This window comes from Mizuhopecten yessoensis, unplaced genomic scaffold (genome assembly GCF_002113885.1).
Source record: "Mizuhopecten yessoensis strain PY_sf001 unplaced genomic scaffold, ASM211388v2 scaffold11125, whole genome shotgun sequence".
Lineage (NCBI taxonomy): Eukaryota > Metazoa > Mollusca > Bivalvia > Pectinida > Pectinidae > Mizuhopecten > Mizuhopecten yessoensis.
Window position 1 is genome coordinate 681095 of NW_018408892.1, and position 18820 is coordinate 699914.

At 33.9% G+C, this 18820-nt stretch overlaps 1 protein-coding gene across 1 annotated transcript in view; it reads left to right on the top strand.

Annotated features, from left to right (window-relative positions):
- Positions 1 to 11125: 11125 nt before the first annotated feature.
- LOC110466236 (CD109 antigen-like) overlaps positions 11126 to 18820 on the top strand; it is a 34081-nt gene continuing 26386 nt past the window's right edge. Inside the window, exons 1-9 of the mRNA XM_021522632.1 lie at positions 11126 to 11164; positions 11464 to 11522; positions 13347 to 13507; positions 14051 to 14076; positions 14295 to 14448; positions 15364 to 15434; positions 16120 to 16245; positions 16688 to 16727; positions 17542 to 17626. Of these exons, the coding sequence (XP_021378307.1) occupies positions 11470 to 11522; positions 13347 to 13507; positions 14051 to 14076; positions 14295 to 14448; positions 15364 to 15434; positions 16120 to 16245; positions 16688 to 16727; positions 17542 to 17626 (716 nt within the window). The 5' untranslated portion in view covers positions 11126 to 11164; positions 11464 to 11469. The remainder of the gene's footprint in view (positions 11165 to 11463; positions 11523 to 13346; positions 13508 to 14050; positions 14077 to 14294; positions 14449 to 15363; positions 15435 to 16119; positions 16246 to 16687; positions 16728 to 17541; positions 17627 to 18820) is intronic.

The following is an 18820-nucleotide window of genomic DNA, read 5'->3' on the forward strand; positions in this document are numbered from 1 at the left end:
GACATCATGTTTGAATTATGGCTGCCACAACACGTCACTATCATTGCCTGACCGCAACATCAGAGCAATTACACGTCCTTTTAATCCATCAGCAATCTCGTGCGTCTATACAAAGCATCTCAGCATCAGTAACATCACAGACATCTCACATAGCGACAAATATCGGTGGTATCATCAGCAGCACTAATCAAATAATAGTGTCATGTAGCGTGGCCACCGTACGAGACTTAGGACTATGGTGTTGTTGTCATGGATATATGATTTTAGAACTAACGTTTGTGTCAAGAAAATTGCAATTTTCTGTTGAAGGCAATGAACCAATTAACCACAAAGAAACACGAACAGTATCTTAGGAGTAATAGATACCGTATATACGTACGTGACGTTTAGACATGTCCTGAATATGGTGCAGCTGATGAAGAAATGGCTTTAGAACGTCATTGATATATTGACAGCTTATAGACAAGTGTGATAAAGTACAGAACAGCGGGACGTGATTTATGATATAAAAATCCGATCACCGATCAAAAATTGTTTTGATACATAAATTTACAAAACATTTTCTAATCACGTGTACTATGAATCACAATAATTTGTTATTATTTAAGTGATAAACGTTTATAAGAAAAACATATCCATGCCCTGTAATACTGACCTTGAGATCGGTTACATTAAAGGCTTCGTGACTTATATAACTGCAAGAGCCTGTGCTTAAATCGAATGACCACTTTTCAACCAACAACCCTAAACACTGTTTCCGTTTTAACCTTTTTCTTTAATCTTTATACACTGTATATCCATATATATGTTTTCCCAGCCAGTCAGTTTTTTGTTTTCCCTGTCGATTGATGGGCCATTAAGACTTCCGTGTGATCCTGTATAGTCCTAATTGTCGTATTGCTGGGTCATTGAGACTTTCGCGTGATCATGTATGGTCCTAATTGTCGTATTGCTGGGCCATTGAGACTTTCGCGTGATCCTGTATGGTCCTAATTGTCGTATTGCTGGGTCATTGAGACTTTCGCGTGCTCATGTATGGTCCTAATTGTCGTATTGCTGGGCCATTGAGACTTTCGCGTGATCCGGTATAGTCCTTATTGTTGTGTTGATGGGCCATAAACCTGCCACAGAATAGATGCATTAAGCTCACTCTCGGTAAGGTTTGAAGTATTCTGCATGTCTGATTGCTTCAAATCGTATTTGCAGGCAATGTGTTATTATAGTTATTCTTTGTTTAACTTTCATTGATTTGTTTGTACTGGTGTTCATTCTGAAATTGTGCTGAGACAATTACAGTTTTTCTTGCCTACCGTTTTATTTTTACTCAGTTGTGTAATGTAATTGACTTCGCATAGACCTATTATAGCCGACATTCAACCGGTGAGTGAAAGGGAACCCAATCATGACTGAAACGCTCCCTTCAAGCGAGAACTAATCGAAGAACCATGTCACTTTCAATAAACCGTTCGGACTGTTCCTGTTTACTCTGGTAGCCTTAACAGCGACAATTTCTGTATCATTACTGTTTAAAAAACCTTCTGTCCCGACCTTGCGCTGCCAAACAGACATTCAACGCTGGATTCAGTCTCACTTGATGGCTGTAAAGACAGGTTATGCTTCTTTATATTTTATTATGAGGTGAGGCCAAATTTGTGCTAAAACTGTATTTGATATTCTCTTTTACCGCTCTGAACTACAGTTCGAGGCCACACATATTTCACAACCCGTTATCAATTGACAATATATCTAATGATTTATTGGATATTTCATTGAATTCTTAAGTCATTTTAATGATATCAAGGCATTTTTGTCTATTGTAAGACAATTTTCTGAATGTTCATAATGCTAAATTTTCAATTTCTCTGTCTCATAAGATAATCTGGGAAATATGATTTCGTAATACAATTTAGTAAGGCACATACGAAAATGGTGCAGAGATGTTTTTCCTGGATAATACGTCATAGACTTATATAATGAAAACCGAGTAACGGAAAAATCAATGACAATATTGGGAGAAGAATATATAAAAAACACCATATTATTGAATTTTGTTTCAATAGCACTACCAAAGACTTCAGGAAATGTATGAAATTTATCGTATAAAGGGGCGGTGAAATAATCATGGCCACATCTTGTATTATGCATTAAACTGTTTTCTTTTTCACTATATATTAGCAGATGAAATCACCAACATTTAAAGCTGATGACGCATAGAAAAATCTCAAGACAAACAGTTTCTGTGTCGCAGACTATTGATCCAGTATTTCTACCTGTCTCTGATTTATCCGCGGCGTCCATCGGTTACCATTAGCGAATTGTAGCAATAATTACACCTAATGGAATATAAAGTCATTTGATTAACATCGGGACGACAGCTTGCTAATACACGTGACGTGTAAGCACGATCGCAATACCTTAACCACAATCACCTTCTGTAACTTTCTATCTGAAATACTTTTAAAGCTTATAAACTGATTTTAAACAATATGATTTACGTCAGATGATGACGTGATATCGGATTAAGTTTGTCAATATCGCTGATTTTGATTCAATCACACGAGGCGCACCTGTGTAAAATAAGCTAACCCTGACTAGCAAGTGCGTTATTTATCAGGCTAATACTAACAGACAATATAACTCGCCTGCTGACCAATACAACTAGCGTAAGCCATTTTGTTCAATTACTGTAAGCCGATGACCTTTTTTCGTGATCGTGTGTTTTTCTTCCTAACTGACTACGATTAGCTTTCATTATGCATTCTTTTTGTCGTCGTTGTACGATGGAGACTGGAGATAAAACTATTACAATTTAAAACAAAGAGACCAAGAGGCCAAATGAGCCTGCATTGTTTAACCTGTTATTCATTCCACATCTGTGACCTTAAAAAATCAGCCAAAGATACAATTATTTAACGAAGGTTAATTGTTATTATTTTACACAATATGGATATTTTTTGAAAGATATGTTCATTCCTTACAATTGGACTTCCTTTGTGACCTCGAGAGTCATTGGAACAATCTCATATATCCCTTCTTCAAAAGAGTCATATGACCCCCGTTACCTTGAAAGTAGGTCAATGTCGTTTATTTGAACAAGTTTGAGAGCCATCCATCCCAGCATGTTATTGGCAAAATACCATTACTCAACACCTATAATTGGTTATGATGTGGTTTCAAGTAAAATATTGACGACAGATGCTACGTCACTGGGTAAGCTCAGTTAGGCTTCTTGCCAGGTGAGCGACATCTGCAATGCACATCCCATGGGGTTTTGTTGGAGATCCTGTAAATAATTCTACATAACAGAAACATCACATTTGAATATTGAGTAGATAAACAAAGATGCAGTTAAGTCAAAATAACAGTTTACATTTACATCAAAAGTGCACTTTGATAAACCAGTTCATTTTTCGTGTCCATTACAGCAGACAATTTGAATTTTGTCCCTTCAACTTTATTTAGGTAGGTTTAACTATAATCAGATACAACTAGCTATAAGTGTAACTGAGATCCAGTAAGGAAACGTTTACAGTTATTGTAAATGTCCAAATTAAGCTAAATTTACCTATAATCTATAATGGAACTAGCTAGGTCATTAGATTAAGGTGTAGAAATAATCTAATGAAGCTAGTCTGGCCTATTATCTAAATAGAACAAGATTTACTAGATTTAATTCAATAGAGTCAGGTTTACCTAAAACCCAATATAGCTAAATTTACTTATAATCCAACAGAGTTATATTAACATTCAATTTTAAAAAGGAAATCTAACCTACAATCGTGTTGTCTTGACTAGGGGCACTCTATGTTTACATTAGCCTAAACGTATTTATAATCCCTCAAAGTTGTGTTTACCTTCAATCCAACAGAACAAGTCAACCTATAATCCAAGAGTCTGGACTTGAAGCATATTTAATCCAACAGACCTAGGTTTTTATTATCCAATAAGGCTAGATTTATATTTAATTCAACAGAGGTAGCTTACCTGAAATCCATTATAGCTAGGTTCATCTAAGATAAAAAAAAAAATGAGCCAAGACTCTACCTATAATCCAAAAGACATTGTCTCATCGACGATCCCATACACTAGTATTATCTATAATCCATTACTTATAATCCAGTAAATCTACATATGTAGGTTAACTTACAGTTCAACAGCTGTGTTTACCTTTAACTCATTCACCCCTGAAATTTTATAATGAAATAATCCAACCTTTGAATTGGAAGAGCTCAAATGTTTCTCCAGGGGTCGATGAGTTAATCCGAAGGTGCTAATAAATCTAAAATATCATCCAATTTGTCTAGATTTACTTACAATCCAATCAAACCATTTGAGGTATATATAACAAGGCGTATGTAGGTTGCTGTACTGTCTGACATAGCAATCATCAGGACCCTGAACATATCATACATCATACAGGTAAAATATCAGACAGGTAGGTACCTGATACAGAACTGTTCGGGACATATGTTTTGATAATTTCACACCATTACTATGTTAAATGACAGAAATGATGGCACATGTTCATGTAGGGGTCTGTACATTCATCTTTCAACAAGACTCCCGGGGTCTAATTTCCTGATCGGAAGTAAAATGGTACAGGTTCCCCTGCCTGACCACATGGGTTTTCTCCAAGTACTCTGCTTTCATGCCAAGTTGGAGATTGTAGCTCTATGGTAGCTGATGACATAAAATATCAAATTCATCAATTGACCCAGCAATGAGCTACATGTATACATATAGTTTCCACAGCCTATATTTTTGCTGGGTGTTTTTTCGCAATTTCACATCTATGTAATTTTCGAACGTACTGAGACTTCCGCGATACTCCAGGGGTTACGCTCACTTATGCTCTGTGACCCCTGTAATATGTCATAGCAAAATAGAAGGCTAAGTGTGTGTGTCACCTTGTGGATGAGACGAGACAAATTGTTTGACAAATTGACAGGCTTTGAAGTCGGGTGTCGCTTCTTTGTGATCTTCAAAGGACTGGTATCAGGCAAGCGATTGTTCAGGTCTTTTTACCCGAGACCAATCAATGCCTTCAAGTTTGCTATGACATATTCCAGGGGTGCAGAGAGCAAAAGGGAGCATAACCCCTGTAGTATCAAGAATGGTACTGAGAGTGATCCTAACCCATTATGAAGTGCAAGTTTTACGGGGAATAGGAAATATAGTAACAAAAACATCATCATTTTGTCACATTTTTCCTGACATACAAGCTTTGCATATTTACAGCATACCAATACAACCTAACAACTGCACTTTGTTCTTGAGAGAAACACGAAAAAAGGGGTAAATATTAAAACATATTTTAAAACACTCAATATTCCAGGGGTGCAGAGAGCAAAAGTGAGCATAACCCCTGTAGTATCAAGAATGGTACTGAGAGTGATCCTAACACATTATGAAGTGCAAGTTTTACGTGGAATAGGAAATTTAGTAACAAAAACATCATCATTTTGTCACATTTTTCCTGACATACAAGTTTTGCATATTTACAGCATCCCATTACAACCTAACAAGTGCACTTTGTTCTTGAGAGAAACACGAAAAAAGGGGTAAATATTAAAACACTCAATATCTGTTACACAATAGTTACTGTTGGCCATTATCTCATTCACCTCTAAAGTCCTGTTGGCCATTAATTCATTCACCTCTAAAGTCACATTTGAACCTTACCAAATCAATGACAGGGCTAGTCCAGATTAAAATTGTAGGGGTGAATGAGTTAATGATACCCACTGAGTGCTGCAGGTTTGCTGCTGACTTGGACAATGAATACTCCCTGTTACAGTAATACACAATCTTTGATCAGAAGGTTGAGAATGACTTGTTAATATAAAATAAGTATTACTAACCAAAGAAACCTTAAATATTGGGATTTTGCTAGTATTTGGTAAGTTTAAAGAATCATGCTGATATTTTTTCAAGAATCATGATAATGATTCCTTGTTGAAGTCAAATAGAAATAGCAGTATGTAGAATATCCTTACAGCATTTTAAAATCCTATCTCAGTCAATTGTTAGCTGTATCATGGCCATATAACTTATATGCATGGACTTTATTAGATTTCTGATATGGGGAAAAAAAATCACATCATCTACAGTATCTCTACGACAGTAAATATCTTGCCAAACTTCAACAGGAATTGATCTTCAATATACAACTTACTTCCAAACATGAAAGTTCACATATATCGGTAATTAATTTTTATGTTGTCTCAGATTTCTTTTCAGTTAAGTCGTTTAATTATTACTTGATTCTCAAATTCCAACCACAAATGTAACCACAAATGTAAGAAATAAACAACCAAATAGTGTTGAATAGAGAAAGTATTTTTTCTCTCATATATTCATTATACAATGTATACAAAAAATATCTGATCTACAACCTATATACCAGGTAGCTAGCACTATACAATCTTGAGAACTACATAATTTTGTATGTACATGAGGTCACTGTTAATAGCATAAAAGGCAAGGTCAGACAAGGTACATTATAACTGTTTCATTATCACAAATTTCTGTTTTTGCATTTTACTGCATTATTTTAGCATCAGGCTAAGGCTATTTGTTATGCTAGAAATATAATCAACCATTAATCACCGAACAGAAGACAAGACATTAGCTGGATCTGTGGATACGCCGAACTAAAGACAAGACATCAGCTGGACCTGTGGAGACGCCGAACAAAAGACACAACAGCCGGACTTGTGAAGACGCCGCACAAAAGACAAGACGTCAGCTAGACCAGTGGAGACACCGAACAAAATAAAAGGCCACAGTTGGACCTGTTGAGACGCCGAACAAAGACAAGATAACAGCTGGACCTGTGGAGACGCCGAACAAAAGACAACACAACATCTGGACCTTTGGAGACACCGAACAAAAACCAACACAACAGCTGGACCTGTGGAGACGCTGAACAAAAGACAAGATAACAGCTGGACCTGTGGAGACTCCGAACTAAAGACAAGTCATCAGCTGGACCAGTAGAGCGGGAGTTGATCGAGATGATTTATGTCTTGCAGAAAATAAATCTTTCATTTCACTCATCTGACAAATCAGCGTGTTCAAGTCTCGTAAGTAATTTATCCTTGAACTTGATCAAGGAGGCTACGGGAGTTGATCGAGATGATTTATGTATGTTGTATAAAGAAAAAAAGTGTATTTTTTTAATCTCAAAATTCAATGATACTCTCAAGATAAATGCAATTAGCACTGCATATAAATGTTGCTTAAATTTAAAGGTGTAACACTGTATATAACTTTGCAATACATGTACAGATACAGATATTATTATATATAACATATACGCTTCTGATCGGAGGCACGGGTCATATTATTTTCTTGGGTTGATGGGTTCGTTTGGTTCAAACGATATGAAAGCAATGGCCATATCTCTTGTAAAATTATTCAGCAAATTGTTACTGATTGCTATAATCCAAAATTCAGATGTTTTCATTCAATCCAGAACATTAATTATTAGTTACAGGCACCAATGTATAAAGGGAAACATGAAAATCTTGAAATGATTTAGTTTCAAGCAAAGCACTAACGTTATTTAACGGTGATAAACAACTCCCCTTATCTTGCGCGTTTCTAGGTCACTGCATAGTGTTGAACCAATATATCACTTATGCCTTTGTCATCAAATGATTAAATGAGTAAAGATGATATTTCGTCGAGAAATCAGCCTAAATCAACAAGAAGAAAAACCCAGAGGAAGCACTATGTACAAAGTACTAAGTTATTATAGTTTCAAGCAGCATGTATACATGCACATATAATAGCGGAATAACACTTTTAACAAACACATAAGAGAAAAGAAAGAAAATTCAGGGCTTACCGATTCAAATGCCTGTATATGTAACAGGTTACGCATACATTTTTATACATATCTTTTTACATGTTGCAAGTTATGGAAGGAAATCAAAATACGATACAACGTTATCATAGAACAGCATATTGAATCGAAATCTTGTTAAATAAAGATACTCTTCTTCAACTTCATATCCTGACATTAACTTACAGGACTGCACAAATTGTTACCTCAATAATTATAAATATTGGAGGTTTTTATATACCGCTTTATCACAACCTAGTCAGTATGTCGTCTCAAACCGGTTCACAAATCATTATCCGTTGTTATAGGGACCGCAGAACCAAATGATTTTCCATAGACGATAGTGTTAACGTTTTCCACTGTCCTGGTTAAATGGGATTATCCACACTGGTTTAACTGCCCTCATTTTGAGGAATATCATCTCACACAACTATAAATAAAATGATTAAAAGGGGGCCGCCATCTTGTATTGAATTCGGCATCAAACAACGACCAAAATGTACAACAAATTACACACTTAATAAACTCACCCAGACAAAAGCAGACTTTTATTTCTATGCATAGCACATCTATATATATTGCTCAACACACACATAAACCTTTTGAAACTTCTGCCATCTAAATATCCAACCAGCAGGCCCCGAGGCATTAACTTTCCTATTAAATCTTCTGCCCAAACGGGAAACACCCACATTCTATTTTTGATTTGGTTCCGTGGTCCCTATAGGGCCTTTGCAACCAGCCAATATATTTCTAAACTCCCTAGGGAGCATACAGCCGGTGCTGCCATTTCGGCGCTCACAGCTAGCATTCTACAATTCTAGCACTGCCCAACCACGTACTCATTTACAGCTGATTAGACTGGAATAAGTGGAATAAAGTATCTTACTCAAAGATACAACACAGTGCCGTACCGTGCCGTGACGTGAACCCGGATCCCTTTGGTCACGAGCCCGGCGTCCAACCACTATACTACCGTGTCTCCTAACAAGCCTTGTAACAAAAGTGATGGCTTTGATTCAGCTATCGTTCATATTTTTTCTTCAGTAGCAAATTTCCGGCCTTCTGCTATTTCAAGACCAGTGACTTTCCAGTTATACCATCTTTACATCCACTGCTTATGGAGTTGACATAACAGATACTTTTTTCTAACTTTGATTAGGTTTAGTATCAGCATTTTCTTGAAACATGTTTCCTGTCAAAACGAATGCCATATAACCTTCATAAGCAACAGAGACTAGAATTTCACAAATAATGAAAGTTAACCTTAATTTGATCTTAACTTCAACGTTGATACGGTTGTCAAATATTTAACACACTGTAATGTCAATGAGAACAAAATAAAACGGCAAAGGAATTCAAGAGACACCGGAACAATAAGACGTCAATTACATCAGCACAATGACCACGGCTAATGATTTGTGGACCACGGTGAGACGACCTGCTGTGATAAAGCGGTAAACAAGAAACTAAAATCATAATTATTATTGTTTATTCAATACTAACTTGTCCATAACATAAATGATTTTGAATGAACTCTCCCCACCTTTCTTTTAAAATTATTCTAGTACTGTGTTACAGTATTTTGTCCCTGATGTAACCCCGTTATAATCTGAAGAATTGGATTTGTGATTCAGCACTGGTGACAGGTTTACATAAATATTATTGATAAAGTGGGCTGTTGAACACACAGGGACTATGTCGGTCTTATCTCTAGTTGTGTACCTTTTCACCTTGGCTATCGTAAAACCTATGTAGTACATATTGATAGTGTTGTTTATTTTTTAATTACACCAATGACGATTTAGCAATGTGATGTCAATTTTAAATATTCCATTGACAATTTAGATAACATGGGACAACGACAAAGCAGCACTTAGGGACCAGTTACATCAATTTTCAGTACATGTATTTGCAGCTTATACATATTATCAAAAGTTGAAATTTTAAAACAGCAAAAGAAATCTTCAAAGCTGTTTGTTGTTTGTGTTGTATTGATAAATGGTTTTCATTTAAATAATTGAAATAGGAAAGAAAGAAAATAGTAGTATTGGTTACAATTTGTAAGCTCTTTTTATAACTTAGACACGACTCAAAACAAAAATGATTTCATCAGCTATCTCAGTTTGCAGTCATCAATCCGCTATCAACCTAAATCTTGAGCATATTTTAATCTTCACTGTTAATATGTCTTCCTAGTCTTTATTTCTAAAAGATTCTATATAAAGAATAATTACCATAGACAGCTGTAGATATATCGAATCTGTCTATATACTCTAAAATAAGGAAATTTAGCACAAAGAAAAAACATCACAAAACCAAAATTAATACAAATAAAAATACGATAATACCTACGCATGAGTAAGTAAAACTATTGTTTGAGTTGTACTAAATATGTTTTAAATGATAAAAAGTGACGTACGGTCTGTAATTCATCAGTGTAAAATGATTTAAAGTGATTTACTATTTACATTTCATTCCTATGACAAAAAATATGCATTTTTCTATTGATATTGTCTTTTGTTTTATCAAGATATTTATGATCAAACACATTTATCAAACATACATGATTTCAGAAGGTTTTGAAAAAAAACTTAAATCTTATATTTATGGATAACAATTCCTCTTCTATCGGTCTCTTCTCAAATCTATATTGTTTAATTATTTTGCGTTTGTTTTCAGTCGACGTATTTACGAGTATTTGAAATGAAGAAATACTGCTTATATACATTATATTTATTGTAAAAAAGGTGAAAGTGTATGAATAGAAATTAGAATTGGTAATGATGGTCGATTCTTTCCGATTGAAAAAGAAAATATATTTCTCGATCTATTTAACAGTATGGTCAAACCTGCTCAAGAGACCAACTCGATTAATAGATCAACTGTGTTAAAAGACTACTGAAAAATCACCATTGCTTCGAATTTTCATTTTGATTGAACTTGTATCAAGAGACCACCTAAACTCTATATAAATTTATGGACTAACCGAAGATGGTCGCTGAAAACAGGCTTGGCAATATACTCTAACATTGGGTCTATATAAGTATTTCTCGACAACCCGACAAAGGTGGTATTCAGTGGCTGTTAAAACGAGGACCACACGTTTCCAGACAGTGACGGAATAGATAAGGGCTCATCAGAGGTGACAGAACACCACGTAAGAGCGAGCTGTTGAGATAAAGATTAATTTTTTATGAAGACTCTGCAGAACGCACTTGCCAATCAGCACGTTATAAACCCTGTTACGTGGGATTGAGTATAAATACAACGAGGTCTGTTTTTCCCTGGTCATCCAGAGGGAATACTTCACAGGTAAGGCGTCTTGATTGTCAGGTATCCTCATACTGACTTAAACACTTTTAAATATTTGATTTTCACTAGTGCAATGAAAATTAAGAATAACGGAATTCAGTACTACATATGTATCTCCGTCTATTGTATATTTTCTATATAAATATTAATATCAAAAGCAAAAGTGAAAAATTTCCAGAAATTTTACGCAACTTTGAAAAATAGTATCAATTGCAATTATTTTCTTTTGTTTAACCAAATGAACTCATTGATATGTTTTGTGTATATTTATTAAAATATTTATTATGCATTCGTTTCAGATAAAAATGCTTTGGGCCGGTTTAATAACCCTCTTGCTGGGGTTAGCTGCGGCTAAAGAGTAAGTACATTTTTTTTTTTTCATTTTTTTTTTATTTATTCGGAATTAAATATTTTAATATTTTATGATAGAACAAATGAATAACATTTCTGTCATTACATGTTTTGGTATTGTCTAATTAAAGTAACTTACAATGTATTTACAAACAGTTAATCATATAGGCAGTTGATCAGGTCTAAAATGTTTAAGCTGCAATAACATTGCATAAAGATAGCTACTTCGGAATTGATGAACTCTTTTTTAATCATCTGGCAGCAGGGTTTATCTTTAATTATGTTTAATATTAATATAAAACAGTGTTATATAACAAATGACAGTTCTTATTAATTTATTGGGACATGGAGCAATTTAATTTCTTAAGAAAACGAGAAAAACAAATCATTTATTTCCATATGATGCGTTATTGGCTGTTCTTGGATCAACAACATATACGATTTTACAAAAAATAGTTTTAATAGTGTTAATCGGCTTTAACTGATCTTCTGAACATCTCGTCCAGTCTTCATTTTTGAGAGTAAACGACAGGGAGATTTAAGGCGTAATGAACTATTTCACACCAAGAGAAATCAAGTCGGGAATTACTCCATGATTAAAACATACCATAGTTATAATAAAGATGAATCATTTACCTACACTGATTTATCTATATTTAAAAACAAACAGTTACTTAGATGGCATATGTTTCACCAATCCAGTATACAGTAGTCTCTTGATAAAAATAGTTGTCGACTCTATGTCCAGCTAGAATGAACTTGAATTCCGTTTGATCCTCGGTCTAGATTAGTATTATTAAGACATCGTCTTTATGAAATTGGATCAATAAAATAATCAACTACCTTGTACTTATACAAAACAAAATACCGTTATCTAGTACAAGGTACAATGCTTATGTGTACATAAGTGTACACAAGTATTTCTTGTTATAAAAGTAATTCTAAAAATGGTATTCTAATTACACAAAATTATTTGTAGTTATAAAAACGTAAAAGGGTATATATTCTAAGCATCTTGTCAATGTGTACCAAATTTAATCATTGTATTATGATTATAATAAATAAAAGATATATTTCATTATCTAAATAATCTTAAGCCCTTACTATGTACTATTTCTGACTATAGAATACACTAACATATTTAATCATATTTTCGAGATGTACATTATAGTGTGTTGTTCTTTATGAATACATCATATATTTATTCAGCTGAATAATACGGAAGTCGAGATAAACTGCACAGATTTATGTCTTGTAAAACAATTGAATGATTCATATAGTTATGTTAATAGCCTTACCGTATTGATAAAATATACATTTTTGGTTCTGGTTTTAATAAAAAGAATTCGATCCTTTTTGTTAAAAAAACTGAAGGTCTAGATACACGCTACCCTTTCAGAGTATATAGAATACCTGGTTATGTTATCTTTTCTCTATTCCTCTTTCTAGTTTTATTGCTGTTGGAGATTACTTAATATATAATGTCAGTTTCAGTTTACATTTTTATATGGAGAAATCAAATTAAATCAATTGTGAAAAGAAACATGATTTACAAACATGCAAATGATCTTTTATAAATATTACGTTAGACATCGCTAATGCAAATCTGGACGAATATGTTTTAGAAAATTAAAGAATCAATATTGAGGCAGAAACGTTACATTTAATTTTGTCACTTATCACAAGTAAAATGTGTAATGCACTGTCTTTATCTTTAAGAGGGGTTACTTTATACAAACTATGGGTTGATTGATTGTCAATATGGATGTAATAAATGTTAACATCATGCAAAATAAAAAGATAATAGAATACAAGTATCTTTATCTTTTAGCACTTATGTCGTTATTACGCCTAAAGACGTCCGCCCGGGAGTGCCCCTGAACATCAGTGTCAATATTCTACACGCGACTGGCGATGTGCACGTTACAGCTAAACTCATCCATGTGACCGACAAATCAGTGAAAGCCTCTTCGTCTGCAACTTTCCAACAACGTATGTAGCCATCATACTTCAGTCTGCGTGACTAGATATTTATTTAAATTTAGATATTTTACACCAAGTTGACAGTTTCTTTTGTGTTGAAAAATACAAATGGCCCAAAGACAGTTTTGAGAATTGGTTTCCGATATTTTCGGAAGTCGGTTTTCTAATTAGAAAAGTTCATTGCTTAGTTGAGTTGCAGTCTCGAAAATAATTTCCAGTACGATTTAAAGTTTGTTTTGATTAACCATTCGGTAAGGACGTTTTCAGAGACTGAAACCATTTTCCTAACCAGTAGACTGATATTATCATTAATATATCACAACTACATTTATTTGTGTTAGTTTGTTTTGATTAACAATTCGGGAAGTCCCTTTTTCGGAAACTGAAACTCTTTTCCTGAGCAGTATACTGTTATTATCATAAATATATCAAAACTACATTTATTTGTGTCATAGGAAAATTAATGACTTCAATTCAGAAATAAGCGGTTGTTTTCATTTACCCTGTATGTTCATGCATCAAAAATAAAAGAAACATGTAAATGATTTTCAGATGTCCCTGACACCATGCGAATTATGGTAAGCATTCTTTTCACTTGTTATTAGAAAATAAACCATTTATTGTGTGAATAATTTGTCGAAAGTTTTCCGAGAGAAAAAAAGATACATTTTATAGTGGACAATTCTTCGATAAAATGAACTATCATCTATTGTTAAGACTAAGCATTATGGCTTGTTGTGAATTTAATATCAACTTGTATGATGTTGATAAACCCTGTTTTGTATCACTATTCTAGGTCCCAGATACGATTCCAAGCGGGACGTACCAGCTTACAGTTGAAGGTTCCAATGGTCTCACTTTCACAGACAAAACAAATCTTCATTACGCTTCCAAGGGCATGTCTATCTTTATACAGACGGATAAAGCCATGTACAAACCTGGCCAAACAGGTAAGCTTGCCGAGTTGTTTTTAACTTTATGGTATGGAAGGACTGTATGTATAGCACACTGACACGTTATAGAGACGAGCTATTTGCCAACCACTGTGAATAAAAAATAAAGATCATTACAACCACAACGTTTTCAAGACTTTGAACCACACTTTAAAAACAAAACGAACTTAAAACAAACCATGACTCTGTTCCTGTTTATTGTGGATTTTCAATAATTCTCGAAAGCCTTGAGGCACCGTCTGCCAGAAATAACTTCTGTTTAACTTATTACTTCTCCACAATATGCACCGGATTTCTTAATGCTTGGATTGAATTATATATTATTTCATTTGGTGGGGATATTTTAACAAGATTACCGTTATTCCAATGGAGAAAAGTTGTGGCTGATTCTACATGACTGGTGTCACCTAAAAAGTAGATATACGAGAAGACACTAGCTCGATTCCTAAATTTCACATTCAGATATACTTATTTTTTTGAAGAAAGAAATTCAAAAAGAAACCTGCGAATGTTTTATACCCCATTTGATATTAAATAACCTTAAAAGTTCTGTTTTTGCTTCATACCCCCGGCATTTGCTTACACATATACAATCATGATCACCTCACCGACAAACGAGACGAGTTTGATTTGAAGATATTTTTTCTATTATTCACTTTTCATAAACAACACAAATTACAACGCATACAAAATGTTTCTTTGACAAAAAGAAACACTTTATACTGAGAATCACACTTAAAAAATGACTATTCATCGCATACACATGAGCCACAAATTTTAAGTTTCTTCTAGCAATAGATGTATGCCTTCATGTTTGAAACATATATTGACACTGGTGTACTCTGTTTAACATAATGCCTTTGCTGGTATTTGTTTCAGAAATTATTCATTTCATAACATCTGTCATTTCAGTCAATTTCCGAACATTCGCCATTTATCCCAATTTGACAGTTTACAGTGGGCCCATGGACATTGAGATTTACGTGAGTTACAATCTCAAAATTCCGTCTTGTGGTTTTTTATGTGTATATTTTCAAAGATTTCAGGTACTAATGTATGAAATGTTCAATAGCCATTTCGTTCATGTAAATTATAAATAACTATCTGCATTAGGTATGTTTCGCAACACGTTTATAAGTAATATGCTGTAAACGCTGTGTATGGCGTTGATATTGCACATCGACGATAAGCGACTTGATATTGATATATATATATGTTATAGTAAATTCTGCGTACCGCGGAAATAGCATAAAATAATCTCTGTGATATAAAGATATTTATATATTTAAAGTAACTTGTAATTATTTAATTGAATTACTTAATGGTTTTAAGGCCAATGTGAACAAAATGCAGATGGCATGATTTAGTTGAAAACTTAGTAACAATTCATATATATCATACTATTGAGGCTGAAGCTATTTTCGATTATCAATACATTACTAGTTTGAAGTATTTCTATTAACTTATATTTTACTACATTGACCCACGAAAATGTTCATTGTTAAAGTAAAAAAACCATAAAGGTTTATCTTCCAATAACCTTAGCATACTTGTCAGGTGACATAAAACAAACTTTAAGAATATAGAATTTGGTGCTTTGTGCATACTATACGTGATATGTTGACCAACCGAGTGTTCATATATCGTTATATATGCTTATTTACGAAGGATCCCAACAGCAATAAAATTAAGCAATGGTTTGGACTGAAAGACGCCAGCGGGGTACTTACTAATGTTATGGCAATGGACACGAAACCGGTACTGGGAGACTGGAAAATCCGTGTCAAGACACACGTAAGCAGGCAAAACATGTTATAAATATTGTATAATGTTGTTTTTGTTCCGCGTAGGGTCTTAATATGACACCAGAAAGGCAATTTGTATAGGACATACGCACTAATGTGATAATGTAGTAATGTGTACGGTACATGTCAAGATTATCTCATACATTATATACTCGAGAAAATATTAACATACTATTTATTAGAAATATTACTTTGTCGCTTTTCTATATATTCGCAAATTTAGAATAAACATTAGGTTTTTTTTATGGAGTTAAGAATCGCTTGAATAACACGTTTGATATTGATACATTTTAGCTCTACATAAAGACTTTTATTCTGAAAAGATTATGCAATATTATCATGTATTTATTTTCTTATTTTGTGATATAGAACATTCCATAGATCATTAGTAGTTATTTTATACTGAGATATATTTGACGACATCTGTTCAGGGATTGACCAAAGACAAGATGTTTACAGTTGCTCACTATGGTAAGTAGTGCTCATGTGATCGCATCTACTTTTTTCAAATAATTAAATCGGAACAGGTTAGAAAGAACAAATGAAGAATTGTCATTATTTAATTGATATAGTTTAGTGGTACTTGCTATTGTTACTTGATTTGTAAACGATGACCCCTTAGACTTGAACTATTTTAACCCGAAACTTCATGGTATTGTGGCTATTAAAAACCACTGGGAAACTGACATATACACTAAAACATAAGGATGGATAATCACCAAGACATACGGCTAATGGTTAAAAGTCAGAGTTATTAATTTAATTATTTGAAAAAAAATTATTTCTTTTTACACGCACTGGAAATTCACTACTCCAGCTATAATTGTAATTACGATGTGAAGTAGACATATGAAAGATACATATGGAAAAAGTCAAAGGTCACTTTCAAACTGTTATTTTGTCAGTGGTTTAAAAACGTAAAATTAAGTCTCTAATATGAAAGTGACATAAGCAGGAGTTACAAAACGTGTCTAAGATCAAGGTAAAAAACACAAGACCTAAATTTTTATGATGAATTTGAAGGGAGGTTGTAGAACCGCTACATTCCATAGTTCTGACTTTAAACAAAACACACGAATGAAGATGTAATTCAATGTTTTAATTGGCACGTGTGTTTGGCAAACACTTCTTCCCTTAAATGGGTGATTTTTAAAATTTAATGTACAGGGACGATTGTGGAAGAATGGCATATCATTAAACTTCGTAGAAGTGAAAGTACTCCGATATCAATTGACGTGGCCTGACAAAAGACATTTTTATGTTGTAAACCTTATTCTGATTCTAGTCTTACCGAAATTCGAAGTGACCGTTGACTTGCCGTCGTACGATTTGACGTCAGCAACAGACATTAAAGGAACTGTGAAGGCAAAGTAAGTGTGATGCTTTTGAGTCATACAGATATATCCAATCTGGCACACCTTATCCCAATATCAAAGTTCAAGATATGGATACGAAATAAATTAAAGGATACATGCTACCTGAAGTTAAAATCAAGTTATAATTACTACAACCGTAATATGTGTTATAGTGAAGATTTTGCCATGCTTTTAGGAATTACTTGGGAACCTTTTCACTCCTATGTTTGACCAAAATTCGTTTTCAATAACAGTAGGATATACCTTTGCCTTTGTGTGTTTTACCTATTTGAATTTGTGCGATATTAGTCTTAAACAAATTTCATAAATGTCTTTGAAGAACTGCTTTACCGTTATAGCAAACTATTTACATTTTTTCAGTAACTAGCACAGATCAGATGTCGGTAAATTTTGCTAATTTTGATTTCATCCATTTTATTTATTTTTCAACGTACAGGTGGAAAATTGACTTTTTCATCATATGTTATAATACATGAATATTTTATAGAAGTAATTGGTTTGTTTTCTCAAAGTATTACTTTCTCATCGTCATTCGAATCTTATCGTAAATTTGTGCATATCTTAACACCAAAAACGGTAGTTTTAACACATGTAAATTTGATACTCAATAGATAAGCCTAGCCAACTCTTTTACATTATTGTCAGTATTAATATCTTTGAATATGATATTTCTAAACATTTTCTGCATGTTTGTTAGTNCTAGTACGGTATGTACACTGTAACCTTAATCAGACAAATAACCAGTGAAGCGTATGCACACAAAGGTTTAACATGTCGATTCGGCTATGCTGTAGGGGTATGTACAATAGTTGTTAAATATGTACCAAAATTACTCGATTCCGCTCCGCTTTGTTTAATACTTGGTCATAGATGTGCGAGAGTCTATGAGCCCCCTCATCTCTATTCAGAACTGGCCCACTGTGGCGTATCCAGATTGCTTCCTTATATCTGCCGCTTGAACAGATTATTCTCACTGTCCAAAACTTTGGAGTTATTCCAGTCAATCACATGGTTTTTATGTGTGTCATGGTCTGTGATTGGCGGTTTATTTATCTGAGACTCCGTATGCTTTCTTTCTGATCTGGTGAATGCCCTACCTTCTTGGGTTTCCGTATCTTTCCGGTGTTGACCAGTCTCTCCAATATATGATACGTCGCAGTTTTTGCATCCGATTTTTTATACGTATTC